This window comes from Haematobia irritans, chromosome 4, assembly GCF_050003625.1.
Source record: "Haematobia irritans isolate KBUSLIRL chromosome 4, ASM5000362v1, whole genome shotgun sequence".
NCBI classification, from domain to species: Eukaryota; Metazoa; Arthropoda; class Insecta; order Diptera; family Muscidae; genus Haematobia; species Haematobia irritans.
This window is the reverse complement of record NC_134400.1, coordinates 206,142,320-206,157,951: the sequence shown is the minus strand read 5'-3', so window position 1 is coordinate 206,157,951 and position 15,632 is coordinate 206,142,320. Positions and strand designations below refer to the sequence as shown.

The 15,632-nt window shown below is 32.7% G+C and overlaps 1 protein-coding gene across 1 annotated transcript in view; it reads right to left on the bottom strand.

Annotated features, from left to right (window-relative positions):
* Nucleotides 1–15,632, bottom strand: part of LOC142234666 (DNA-binding protein D-ETS-3-like) — a 73,005-nt gene that overhangs the window by 31,149 nt on the left and 26,224 nt on the right. The window contains exon 4 of the mRNA XM_075305836.1: nt 12,622–12,669. Coding sequence (XP_075161951.1) covers nt 12,622–12,669 — 48 coding nt within the window. The remainder of the gene's footprint in view (nt 1–12,621; nt 12,670–15,632) is intronic.

Genomic DNA, 15,632 nt, shown 5'->3' with positions numbered 1-15,632 from the left:
TCAAGCTAAAGTGTGAAATACCTCGCAGCCTTAGAGCCAGGAATTTTGAAGATTATTTTGTGAAGAGTAAAAGGCACCATAGTCACCACACGTGTTATCCTAATGGATGTTAATGTTGCATCCAGCAATAGCAATTTTCCATGCCATTTGATAAATATTTAAGGAATCCATATATATATATACCCACCACCCTAACCCCCAAAGCAATTTTCATGGTTGGCTTTACCAAACTATTAAGTGTTTCGCTGTAATCCTTAGGATAATATGCCTTAATTGTTTTAGCCATTTTCTGGGGCCCATTGATGTTGCCGCCGCCGCCGCCGCCACCGTCACCACTTTTCCATATATTTTAGTAAGCCCCATTTAAATATTTCGCCAACACTTGTACTAATTTTGATTTCCGTCTTTTTCCATTTCGTTGTGTTTTTTTTTTTTTTTTGGTAGAGAAAAACTTTCTGTTTGTGCCATTTCGCTCAAATGAACGGAAAGTAATTTTAAGTTAACAAAAACGCATGTTGGTAATATTTTAATTACCAACATGCAAAAATGGCACAACTCTTTCTCTCTCTCTCTACATATTATTGTCATCAAACAGTACCGACAACGCTGTCGCCATTTTTGTATCCTGTATAAGGATGTATCAAGTCTTTAGAAAAAAGCTATTTTGATGAAAAATATACAGTGAGACAGCAGTGGGGCCAACATATGTTGGTGACTTTCTTCCATGCAGATGAGATGCTATATGAGTTTCTATAAATGAAAAATTTACCTAAAAACAGAATTATGAACGCGCATTCATCGAACGAAGAACGTATGTTACTCGATTTTTCGTGAACACCCTTCACCATAGGAAGGGGGAAATAATACATTTTTGCTTACATTTTGTAGTCCATTCATTTTGGTAGTACTCCTTCGGTTTTGCCTCAAAATAGGCCTCAGTTTCGGCGATCACCTCATCATTGCAGCAAAATTTTTTCCCTGCGAGCATCTTTTTGAGGTCTGAGAACAAGAAAAAGTCGCTGGGGGCCAGATCTGGAGAATACGGTGGGTGGGGAAGCAATTCGAAGCCCAATTCATGAATTTTTGCCATCGTTCTCAATGACTTGTGGCACGGTGCGTTGTCTTGGTGGAACGACACTTTTTTCTTCTTCATTTAGGGGCCGCGATTGCCGCGATTTCGACCTCCAAATGCTACAATAATGCCATGTAATAGTCACTGTTGATGGTTTTTCCCTTCTCACGATAATCGATAAAAATTATTCCATGCGCATCCCAAAAAACAGAGGCCATTACTTTGCCAGCGGACTTTTGAGTCTTTACACGCTTCGGAGACGGTTCACCGGTCGCTGTCCACTCAGCCGACTGTCGATTGGACTCAGGAGTGTAGTAATGGAGCCATGTTTCATGCATTGTCACATATCGATGGAAAAACTCGGGTGTATTACGAGTTAACAGCTGCAAACACCGCTCAGAATCATCAACACGTTGTTGTTTTTGGTCAAATGTGAGCTCGCGTGGCACCCATTTTGCACAGAGCTTCCGCATATCCAAATATTGATGAATGATATGAATGACCAACACGTTCCTTTGATATCTTTAAGGCCTCCGCTATCTCGATCAACTTCATTTTACGGTCATTCAAAATCATTTTGTGGATTTTTTTATGTTTTCGTCGGTAACCACCTGTTTCGGGCGTCCACTGCGTTCACCGTCCTCCGTGCTCATTTTACCACGCTTGAATTTTGCATACCAATCAATTATTGTTGATTTCCCTGGGGCAGAGTCCGGAAACTCATTATCAAGCCAAGTTTTTGCTTACCCCGTATTTTTTCCATTTTTTCACAATAACAAAAAGCTTCACAAAAGACGCTCTCTCACAAACTAATTGACTTACAGACGTCAAATTTTGACACGAATCATTTGAAGGTTGGTACTATATAAAAATAATATGCATTTAATACTAGCAACGCCATCTATGTGTCAGACCGGGGACTTATCAACCAACCTGTTATATGTAATAGGTAGTTTTAGTTAATGTGGTATCACAATGGACTGAATAGTCCAAGTGAGCCTGTTAATATTTGGTTTTCCAATTCAACTTAACCCAATGATGTAGGCTGCCTTTATGGCCGATGGTCACTCCCCATCATCGGCCGTGTGGTCAAGATATATTCGGCAAAATATCTTAATTATAGTGCGATGTAATGCCCTGGGCAGTATCGCACTCAAAATGATTACACCCTGTACTCCCCTAATTTAGTATACTTCCATATACTGCTATAAATTTTTCATTTTTCATTTTCCAAAATTCCATGTTCCATGTTTCACTGTAGCTCGGGCTCTTCCATCCATGTATCTGTAACCACATCAAAATGCTTGCCTGTAAAATAGGCGCTCACGGAAGTCTTTGTGACGTTCTTTCCTCTACCATCACCACCATTGTCGTCCGTAAGTGAAAAATGTTAATTTAATTTTAGCAGTAGTTTGCGGAAATAATTACTTGTTGTAATCTGGTAATTTCCATACCATATGCAATTTAATGGGACCGGGTGGAAAAGGGGAAGGAGGTATCTCAAACTTTATGAAAATGTCAAAAAGTTATGCATCTTCGTTGGAAAAATTATAAGTAAACAATTTTAACTAAATCTCAAATATTCCACAAGAATCTATTTAACATTCTGCTAAGGTATAGAACAATTCTAGATTGCTTGATTTCGCCTTCTTCCCCAGTGTTAAAATTTGTGGTTTGTGTTGCTTAATTTCTTTATTTCAAGCCCCAAAAGAAATTTCTCTTCCTATTTATGCCTTGAGTTGCAGTTAGGCGGGTCTGATAGTTTGGCTGGTTTCCTTTTCGGTTGTGCTTATGATTTTTTTCTTCTTTGTTTTTCACTTTCTGATTTTCTTTTGGGATGGCTATAATTTGTTTATGTCCTGGTGCATGTTGGTCTCATCGTCTACTTGGTGGCTGAACACACCAGTCAGCCAACCAACCAACCAAAAGTCCCAAAGTTGCATGTTAAGACCATTTAAATTTTCACTGAATCTTTAGAATGTTCGTATTATTATTATTGTTGTCGTCGTAGTTGTTGTTAGCCATCGCTTCTGCTACTGCACCGGACTTGGGGTAACAAAGCGGTTCCGTGTTTAGAGGAAGCTATAATTAATCAAAACAGCATTTTTGCCACCATCATGAAAACCAAACTGAAATGCTTGGATAGATGGACTACAAATTTACATCATCATACTTTCCATATAGGCTATGTGAATCAGTGCGCACGCCATAACCTAAAGGATCATGGTGGAGAAGGTAGCCATTTTTACTTGGAGTTAGAAAAAGGGAAAATTTGCGTGTGTATCTAAGTAGATGACCTCCCACTGGGCAATGGGGCTCATGCTGGAGGTATTTGTACAAAAATCATAAGGAATATGGTATACCAATGAGATTTTGCATTCACTTTTAAAATGTGATCACATTTTCTTTGGTGGTGGCGGTTATATCCTTTTTGGGGAAACATGGTCAAGTGATGAAATCAGTCGGTCTCAATAATTGTACATTAACTTAACTTTTCATCGAGATGTAGTAAAAATAAACTACAAAAGTCCAATCCGCCATATTCAACATTTTGGATCTCTAGAAATTCGGGAAAAAATCACCTTTCATTCCAAAATGAAAACAAACGATTACAAAGAACAAATGGCACCAACATTACACACAAAAACAGTCTGATTCAATCACAAAATTAATTGTTTCAACTAATTTTTTAATTGAAATGTCTTCAATCATGAAAATGATAGTATCAATCACACTTTTAATTGTGCATAAAAAAATATTTGGTTAAAAAATTAATTGATTTCATTTGAAAAGTTCAATTAATTTTTTAATTGATTCAATTAAAATTTAATTGATGTTGATTGCAAAACTCAATTAATTTCTTGAATTAAAAAGTAATTATTTTCAATTACTTTCTTATCTGACTTTGTGTTTTTAATTTGATTAAAAAATTGATTGTTTGAAACAAAGTTTTATTTAAAAATTAAGCAAAAAAAAACTTTTTTAACAGACTTAGTCTTCGGTGCCTGATTAAAATGTTAATTGTATCTGTTTAAGTTCAAATGATGTTTTTAGATATATTCGTAATAAGGGGATTTAATTCAAAGTTTATTGATATTCCCCTCTCATTAGAAAATGTGCACTAAGCTCTGAATGCAGCCCTGTGCTCTCAGCACAATTCGTTACATTTCTAACGAGTGTTGACATTTACCGCCTTTCGGCATTCTAGCTGTGTTCGTTATTGGATTACGTCCTTGTAAGAATGAGTTGTAAAAGGTAAATATTGTCTCCGAAAATTCAATAAATATACGTTTTATTGATTGCTTGAAGAAAAAACTAAATCCGTGTTTTTATACCCTCCACCATAGGATGGGGGTATATTAACTTTGTCATTCCGTTTGAAACACACCGAAATATTGCTCTAAGACCCCATAAAGTATATATATTCTGGGTCGTGGTGAAATTCTGAGTCGATCTGAGCATGTCCGTCCGTCCGTCTGTTGAAATTACGCTAACTTCCGAATGAAACAAGCTTTCGACTTGAAACTTGGCACAAGTAGTTGTTGATGTAGGTCGGATGGTATTGCAAATGGGCCATATCGGTCCACTTTTACGTATAGCCCCCATATAAACGGACCCCCAAATTTGGCTTGCGATTGCTCTAAGAGAAGCAAATTTCATCCGATCCGGCTGAAATTTGATACATGGTGTTAGTATATGGTCTCTAACAACCATGCAAAAATTGGTCCATATCGATCCACTTTTACGTATAGCCCCCATATAAACGGACCCCCGATTTGGCTTTGCGGAGCCTCTAAGAGGAGCAAATTTCATCCGATCCGGCTGAAATTTGGTACATGGTGTTAGTATATGGTCTCTAACAACCATGCAAAAATTGGTCCACATCGTTCCATAATTATAAATAGCCCCCATATAAATCAATTCCCAGATTTGTCCTCCGGAGCCTCTTGGAGGAGCAAAATTCATCCGATCCGGCTTAAATTTGGTACATGACGTTAGTATATGGTCTCTAACCACCATGCAAAAATTGGTCCACATCGTTCCATAATTATATATAGCCCCCCATATAAACCGATCCCCCGATTTGTCTTGCATCCGATCCGGCTGAAATTTGGTACATGGTGTTGGTATATGTTCTCTAATGACCATGCAAAAATTGGTCCATATCGGTCCATAATTATATATAGCCCCCATATAAACCGATTCCCATATTTGTCCTCCGGAGCCTCTTGGAGGAGCAAAATTCATCCGATCCGGCTGAAATTTGGTACATGGTGTTGGTATATGTTCTCTAATGACCATGCAAAAATTGGTCCATGTCGGTCCATAATTATATATAGCCCCCATATAAATCTATCCCCAGATTTGTCCTCCGGAGCCTCTTGGAGGAGCAAAATTCATTCGGTCCGGTTGAAATTTGCAACGTGGTGTTAGTATAAGGCCGCTAATATACATGCCAAAATTGGTCCATATCGGTCTGTAGTTATATATAGCCGAACCCCAATCACACAGAAATTGGTCCATATCGGTTCATATTCATGGTTGCCACTCGAACCAAAAATAATCTACCAAAATTTTATTTCCATAGAAAACATTGTCAAAATTTTATGTCTATACAAAATGTTGTCAAAATTTTATTTCTATAGAAAAATTTGTCAAAATTTTATTTCTATACAAAATTTTGTCAAAATTTTATTTTTATAGAAAATATTGCCAAAATTTTATTTCCATAGAAAATTTGGTCAACATTTTATTTCTATAGAAAATGTTGTCAAAAATTTATTTCTATAGAAAATTTTGTCAAAATTTTATTTCTATTGAAAATTTTGTAAAAATTTTATTTCTATAGAAAATTCTGTCAACATTTTATTTCTATAGAAAATTCTGTCAACATTTTATTTCTATAGAAAATTTTGTCAAAATTTTATTTCTATAGAAAATTTTGTCAAAATTTTATTTCTATTGAAAATTTTGTAAAAATTTTATTTCTATAGAAAATTCTGTCAACATTTTATTTCTATAGAAAATTTTGTCAAAATTTTATTTCTATAGACAATTTTTCCCACATTTTATTTCTATAGAATTTTTTTTCCAATTTTTACTTCTACAGAAAATATTGTCAAAATTTTATTTTGTCAAAATTTTATTTCTATAGAAATTTTAAACTTAATTATATACGTCTTTAATCAGCCTTTTTTAGTTTAATATATACTACGTATGGACTACCTTGTAATTTAGAAGACGGTGTTAGGAAGTTTAAGATACCTTGCCATCGGCAAGTGTTACCGCAACCCAAGTAATTCGATTGTGGATGACAGTCTTCAGTAGAAGTTTCTACGCAATCCATGGTGGAGGGTACATAAGCTTCGGCCTGGCCGAACTTGCGGCCGTATATACTTGTTATTTATTTATTTTTCAATTAATTTGTTTCTTAAATCTTTGTTATAAAGTTAATTGTATCACTATCAATTCAATTTTTAATTCAATCAATTAAAAAATTAACCGAAATTTGCTAATGATATAAATTAATTTTTTCAATCAAGTATTTTTTTAATGTCCAATTAAAATTGTGATTGATACTATCATTTTCGTGATTGAATCAGAAAAAAAAATATTTGTGTGTATATTTGGGCTATATTTAACGCTCACGAACTCAATCTATATATATCGATATGCCCAATAAAGAGACTGTCTCAAGTCAGGCATATGGATGGACATGGCATGGTCGAAACAGACTTCCACCATTTTTTACGGGGTCTCAGAAAAATATTTCTATGCGTTAGAAAGAGAATTACAATCCTTGGATGTTGGGTATTAAAATTGAACTAATTATTCTAAAGAATTTTCCAATAAGAGGTGTTACTGTGGTATTCAAAGACAAAATTTATTTTTTTGAGATTAATGATAGAATATGTATTTCGTTTTAAAAAGGAAGGTGTGTCATTGATATTGAAAAGGAATATAAGCAGAATAGAAACTTTAATCCGTTGTTTGTGAAAAATCAAAATCAAATAATCGGGGCTAATTTTTTATATAAATCAAGTCTGGAATAAGGTGAAGAAAATTTATACTTGGTGTACTATATTCCTACTGTGTACATATTTTCTTTCCCATTCTTCCATATACGAGTACATCTCACTAAGTTTATTCGTTCAGTGTACTTTCTCTCTTGTACTTGAAATATTTTTATGGGGGCGAAACAAACCATTTAAAACGTCGCGCCACCTAATGGTGGGTGATTGGGACTCTTTTTTTATGCAAATTCTATTGAATTAATGTGGGGTAGACAAGGACAAGAGAATGGTTGTTTAGCTGTTAGCTAAGGTGGAGACAAACACATACATACAACCATAGTTCTGCTTAGTTGATACAGGTTAAACGGTATAAAAAGCCATTGTCCAAGTTTGCCATTGTCCCTGTTAATTTCTTTAAGGTTTTCCATTCGATTTTCTTACTTTGTTTTTATTGAAAGCCCGGTAGGTGGTTGATTTTTTTTTTTTGCTTATTTCTATTTTATTTTTATGTTTTGTTTTCGTTTTGAATTAGGGTCATTCATTTCGTGTGCTATTGTATATCCCCATTTAAAGTAGATATATGTGGTATGTAGTAGGAGGATTAGTGGAAAAATAGTTTGTTTAAAGCTGCTATAAATCATTGTCGTCTTTTAGTAGTTTTTGGATTTTAGGTAGGATTTTGGCTAACTTGATTATTTTTTGTTGTTTTTTTTTTATTTCTACTTTACTTTGTAGAAAAAATTCAAATAAAATTTAATGTAATTGCCATTTTTAGATGTTATACCATTTTGGTTAGACTTTATAGATATGTGATATTATAAAAAGAAATGGTGGCTTGCAGTTTTTTTAAAGGAAAGGAGCATTTAAGGAAAGAGAATTAAATGAAATTCTGTGAATAATTTTTTAACAATTTAATTTTAATTGTATTAGTGAATATTATCATGGTTTAGTAAAAATTACCCCTATATAAGAATGTTTCTTTCACATTAATAATTTTGCTTCACAGTGTGGCTGATATGTATTGCAGCCAAGTTTTGGATGCTGTTGTTTCTAAAACGCTCGTCTGACAGCTCACATTGGCATTTTATTACTTACACTAATAGAAACAATTATATACGACCGTAAGTTCGGCCAGGCCGAATCTTATGTACCCTCCACCATGGATTGCATAGAAACTTGTACTAAAGACTGTCATCCACAATCGAATTACTTGGGTAACACTTGCCGGTGGCAAGGTACCTTAATAACAGGTTGGCTGATAAGTCCCCGGTCTGACACATAGATGGCGTCGTTAGTATTATTTTCATATAGTACCAATATTCAAATTATTCGTGTCAAAATTTGACGTCTGTAAGTCAATTAGTTTGTGAGATAGAGCGTCTTTTGTGAAGCAACTTTTGTTATTGTGAAAAAAGGAATTTCGTGTTTTGATAAAATACTGTTTTCTGAAGGGAAAAAATACGGTGGAAGCAAAAACTTAGCTTGATAATGAGTTTTCGGACTCTGTCCCTGGGAAATCAACAATAATTGATTGGTATGCAAATTTCAAACGTGGTGAAATGAGCACGGAGGACGGTGAACGCAGTGGACGCCCGAAACAGGTGGTTACCGACGAAAACATCAAAAAAATCCACAAAACGATTTTGAATGACTGTAAAATGAAGTTGATCGAGATAGCAGAGGCCTTAAAGATATCAAAGGAATGTGTTGGTCATATCATTCATCAATATTTGGATATGCGGAAGCTCTGTGCAAAATGGGTGTCGCGCGAGCTCACATTTGACCAAAAACAACAACGTCTTGATGATTCTGAGCGTAATACACCCGAGTTTTTCCGTCGATATGTGACAATGGATGAAACATGGCTCCATCACTACACTCCTGAGTCCAATCGACAGTCGACAGAGTGGACAGCGACCGGTGAACCGTCTCCGAAGCGTGAAAGACTCAAAAGTCCGCTGGCAAAGTAATGGCCTCTGTTTTTGGGATGCGCATGGAATAATTTTTATCGATTATCTTGAGAAGGGAAAAACAAACAAAAGTGACTATTACATGGCGTTATTGGAGAGTTTGAAGGTCGAAATCGCGGCAACACGGCCCCACATGAAGAAGAAACAAGTATATACGGCCGTAAGTTCGGCCAGGCCGAAGCTTATGTACCGTCCACCATGGATTGCGTAGAAACTTATACTGAAGACTGTCATCCACAATCGAATTACTTGGGTTGCGGTAACACTTGCCGATGGCAAGGTATCTTAAAACTTCCACAATGGCAAGGTATCTTAAAACTTCCACACCGTAATATATACCACATAGTCAATACGTGGTATATATTAAACTAAAAAAAAGGCCGATTAAATACGTATATAATTAAGTTTAAAGTTTCTATAGAAATAAAATTTGGAAAAAATTTTCTATAGAAATAAAATTTGGTAAAAAATTTCTATAGAAATAAAATTTTGACAAAATTTTCTATTGCAATAAAATTTTGACAAAATTTTCCATAGAAATAAAATTTTGACAAAATTTTCTATAGAAATAAAATTTTGACAAAATTTTCTATAGAAATAAAATTTTGCTAAAATTTTCTATAGAAATAAAATTTTGACAAAATTTTCTATAGAAATAACATTTTGACAATGTTTTCTATAAAAATAAAATGTTGGTAGATTATTTTTGGCTCGAGTGGCAACCATGATTATGAACCGATATGAACCAATTTTTGTGTGATTGGGGATCGGCTATATATAAATATAGACCGATATGGACCAATTTTGGCATGGTTATTAGCGGCCTTATACTAAGATTTCAACCGGATCGGATGAATTTTGCTCCTCCAAGAGGCTCCGGAGATCAAATCTGGGGAACGCTTTATATGGGGGCTATATATAATTATGGGCCGATGTGAACCAATTTTTGCACGGTCATTAGAGAACATATACTAACACCATGTACCAAATTTCAGCCAGATCGGATGAAATTTGGTTCTCTTAGAGGCTGCGCAAGCCAAATCGGGGGATTGGTTTATATGGGGGCTATATGTAATTATCGACCGATATGGACCAATTTTTGCATGGTTGTTAGAGACCATATACTAACACCATGTACCAAATTTCAGCCAGATCGGATGAAATTTGGTTCTCTTATAGGCTGCGCAAGCCAAATCGGGGGATCGGTTTATATGGGGGCTATATGTAATTATGGACCGATATGGACCAATTTTTGCATGGTTGTTAGAGACCATATACAAATACCATGTACCAAATTTCAGCCGGATCGGTTGAAATTTGCTTCTCTTAGAGGCTCCGCAAGCCAAATCGGGGGATCGGTTTATATGGGGGCTATGTATAATTATGGACCGATGTGGACCAATTTTTGTATGGTTGTTAGAGACCATATACTAACACCATGTACCAAATTTCAGCCAGATCGGATGAAATTTGCTTCTCTTAGAGGCTCCGCAAGCCAAATCGGGCGATCGGTTTATATGGGGGCTATGTATAATTATTGACCGATAAGAACCAATTTTTGTATGGTTATTAGAGACCATATACTAACACTATGTACCAAATTTCAGCCGGATCGGATGAAATTTGCTTCTCTTAGAGCAATCGCAATACAAATTTGGAGGTCCGTTTATATGGGGGCTATACGTAAAAGTGGACCGATATAGCCCATTTGCAATACCATCCGACCTACATCAATAACAACTACTTTTGCCAAGTTTCAAGTCGATAGCTTGTTTCGTTCGGAAGTTAGCGTGATTTCAACAGACGGACGGACATGCTTAGATCGACTCAGAATTTCACCACGACCCAGAATAAATATACTTTATGGGGTCTTAGAGCAATATTTCGATGTGTTACAAACGGAATGACAAAGTTAATATACCCCCATCCTATGGTGGAGGGTATAAAAAGTGTTGTTCCACCAAGACAACGCACCGTGCCACAAGTCATTGAGAACGATGGCAAAAATTCATGAAAAATTCTCCAGATCTGGCCCCAGCGACTTTTTCTTGTTCTCAGACCTCAAAAGGTTGCTCGCAGGGAAAAAATTTGCCTGCAATGAAGAGGTGATCGCCGAAACTGAGGCCTATTTTGAGGCAAAACCGAAGGAGTACTACCAAAATGGTATCAAAAAATTGGAAGGTCGTTATAATCGTTGTATCGCTCTTGAAGGGAACTATGTTGAATAATAAAAACGAATTTTGACAAAAAAAATGTGTTTTTCTTTGTTAGACCGGGGACTTATCAGCCAAATAAAAATCGGATTCTTACATTGGGTATTACCTCATAATACCCAATGTGAGAAAGCTTCTATCACATTAATAATTCCACTTTAGTGATATGAACTATAAAAACTAGAAGAAAAAAATTATTTACAATTTTTTTGCGGGATATTTAAATATTTAATAGATTTAATTAAAGATCTCGTTGAATTAGATTCATTAAAAGCATTCAATGTAATATACTTTATATTATTTATACTATACGGAATATACAATACACACATTACAACATTAGCCATTTAAAAGTCAGAAGGATTAACCCATTCCCATAGAGAAATTTCGTATATGATTTATGATGGCATTTGCCATGGATAAAATCACGCCTTTTATGGGTGGATACCGCTAAAAGACAGACAAAAAAACAAGAAAGATACATATTAAGCATGTAACCCTTTTTTCCATTAAATATGCGTTATGAATTTTAAAAATATTCCCAACGAACCAAACAGAAAAATGAAAACAGAAAAATAATCATTAACACCCATGAATAGCGGGTAACCCTTTAGACGAAATGATCCTTGGACAATGATCGTCACGTGCCGCCAAGCAAATGGCACACCTTGGGTGGTTATGCACACAACCATGAATAAGGATTTTTTTTTGGAATTTAATGAACTTAACACACAACACAGAGAAAAAAACACCCTCTTTAACACTCCTGGAAAGAAACACCTTTTCAGTATAACTTAAACAATCAAAAAGTGGTGTAAAAAGATAATTTAATTTGTTAATAATGAATGAAAGGGGTCCATGAAATAAAAGTCACCTACTCAGGGTAAGGATAATTTGAATGTTTCATTTAAAATAAAACAAAAAAAACTGTTTTAATAAATCTCCACTTGGTAAACTAGATTTCGTTTTTAAAGGTCCTTTTGTTATGGAATTGCATGTAAACCAACGCTTGTCCTTTGAATTATGCTAATAAGTTTTAGTATGAATTACCACCATGTGGAGAAACTTTTTTTCAATGATATGCACAAGTCCTGGTTTTTTTTTTTCATCATATGTTCAGACGGTGTCAGGATATTATTGCTGAAACACGTGTTCACCCTACTTAAGTTTTTTGGGGGGGTCTGGTTCTATTCAGCCACTTGTCGGGTGGCAATAGGTAATCTAAACACCTGCATCTTTATGCTCTTGTGCTTTTTGAAGTTTTATTACAAACAAAACCAACTCCACGAAAATGTTAGCCCTCCTCAAAGTCAAAGAGTCTTCTATCAGGTGAATTAGTTCAAAATACTTACCAGAACTTGCTAAACGACTACTGGTCGCTCCAAACATTTGATATGGATCTGCAATAAAAGGAAATAACAGAGTAACCATTAAAATTAATTGTGAAAGTGTAGGAAGTTAAACTTAGACAAAGATTAATTGAATCTTGGTTTGCATAAGTGGTAGGAGAATGATCGGGTGAGTCATAGTTAATAAAAAAACAAAATATTTCTTAGAATGGTAGACAAGATTTCTTGATTGTCCTAAACTTAAACTAAGCTATTGAACTACTTCTTGCGAAAATTGAAAAACAAATCGTGCTAAATTTATTTTTTACTTTATTTTTCCATAATGCTTTCGTTATTAAAATTTACATTTTAACAGCCATTTACTAAATTCTTATTTCCCAGCAAGAAGCTGGGAAATACAAAAAGCTGTGTTCTTGTAAAACGCACAAAAACCCATAGGAACGAAGAACAGTCAGTTGTGAAATTTCATTTTGTTTGCATTGGGCAAGGGATTTTTTTATTTTATAAAAATAATAAATTTATAAAAATAATAAAAACAAACTATTTTTTTTTTTTGTAATGTTAGGTTAGGTTAGGTTATGTGGCAGCCCGATGTATCAGGCTCACTTAGACTATTCAGTCCATTGTGATACCACAGTGGTGAACTTTTTGAAATTTTTTTTGTAATAAAAATAAATTCATTAACGATGGAACCTCTTTGCCGGTATAAAGTTTGTTATTATTATAATAATAAAAAAAAATAGTAAGGCAAGGGAAGGCGAACCAATTTTTGATGATTAGCTGCAATCTGGGGATTTATTGAGTTTTCTTATTATTATTATTTTTTTTCTGAAAATTTCCAAAGCCAATAATATAATTTCCCAAAATTATAAATTTCCATCGCTTAAATTTGACAATTAAAAAAAATACAAAAGATAATGAGCCATTTATATTAGATTTTCATAGAAGTCTTTCGATGCTAAATTAACCTAACAATGACTTTTGTCCAATATGTTATATCAAAAATCACTCCATGAAGTTAATAGTAGGTACACTGGATAAGGCCGTTTTCTTTCTTACATATCATTTAGATATTTACATACTTCCAGGCGTCACACATTAGAAGAGGAAATGTTTCACATATACAGCATTGGTCACGTTCGATTATCTGTTGGGCTACCATACGACCAGGCCGAATCTTATGTACCCCCATGGATTGTATTACAACGTTCTACTAACGATTGTGATCAATGACATGGAATTATTTATGATCACCGTTGTCACTCGAGCCAAAAATAATCTAGCAAAATTTTAAGCAAATTCTACAAAAAAACAAAACTACCAAACCAAAAGATCTTTTTTTGTCAATTCATTTTAATTCTATGAAAATTTTGTCAAAATTTCATTTCTATAGAAAATTTTGTCAAAATTTAATTTCTATAGAAAATTTTGTCAAAATTTAATTTCTATAGAAAAGTAAGTATTTTTATTTTTTATATTTATATATATTCATCTTTATTTACCATTTGTTCAGACAATATTTAATAGAAAAGTAAGTCAACATTTTATTTCTATAGAAATTTTTGTCAAAATTTAATTTCTATAGAAATTTTTGCCAAAATTTAGTTTTTATAGAAAATGTTGTCAAAATCTAATTTCTATAGAAAATGTTGTCAAAATTTTATTTCTGTGAATTTTTTTTTTCAAAATTATATTTCTATAGAATATTTTGTCAAATTTTAATTTCTATAGAAATGTTAGTCAAAATTTCATTTCTATAGAAAATTTTGTCAAAATTAAATTGCTATAGAAAATTTTGTCAAAATTTAATTCCTATAGAACTTTTTTTGTCAAAATTTTATTTCTGTGAAAAGTTTTTTAAAAATTTCATTTTATAGAAAATTTTGTCAAATTAAATTTCTGTAGAAAATTTAGCCAAATTTAATTTCTATAGAAAATTTTGTCAAAATTTTATTCTTTTTATTATTTTATTTAATTTTACTATTTTATTTAATTTTGTCAAAATTTAATTTCTATAGAAAATTTTGTCATTCCTATAGAATTTTTTTTTTCAAAATTTTATATCTGTAAATTTTTTTTCAAAATTTTATTTTATAGAAAATTTTATCAAAATTAAATGTCTATAGAAAATTTTGCCATATTTAATTTCTATAGAAAATTTTGCCAAAATTTAATTTCTATAGAAAATTTTGTCAAAATTTTATTTCTGTGAATTTTTTTTTTCAAAATTTTGTTTCTATAGAAAATTTTGCCAAAATTTTATTTCTATAGAATGTTTTGTCAAAATTTTATTTCTATAGAATATTTTGTCAAAATTTTATTTCTATAGAAAATTTTGTCAAAATTTTACTTCTATAGCAAATGTTGTCAAAATTGTATTTCTATAGAAAATTTTGTCAAAATTCTATTTCTGTGAACTTTTTTTTTCAAAATTTTATTTCTTTAGAATATTTGGTCAAAATTTTATTTCTATAGAATGTTTTATAAATATTTTATTTCTATAGAATATTTTGTCAAAATTGTATTTCTATAGAAAATTTTGTCAAATTTTTTTGTCAACATTTCACTTCTATAGAAAATTTTGTCTAAATTTAATTTCTATAGAAAATTTTTTAAAAACTTTATTTCTATAGAAAATTTTGTCAAAATTTAATTTCTATAGAAAAGTTAGTCAAAATTTCATTTCTATAGAAAATTTTGTCAAAATTTTATTTCTGCGAAAATTTTTTTCAAAATTTTATTTCTATAGCATATTTTGTCAAAATTTTTTTTTCTATAGAATATTTTGTCAAAATTAACTTTCTATAGAAAATATTGTCAAAATTTTATTTCTATAGAATATTTTGTCAAAATTTTGTTTCTATAGAATATTTTGGCAAAATTTTACTAAGAAAATGTTGTCAATATTTTATTTCTATAGAAAATTTTGTTAAAATTTTATTTCTAAAAATTTAGGAACTTCTGTAAAAATGTTATTTCTATCGAAAATTTTTCAAAATTTGATATCTATAGAA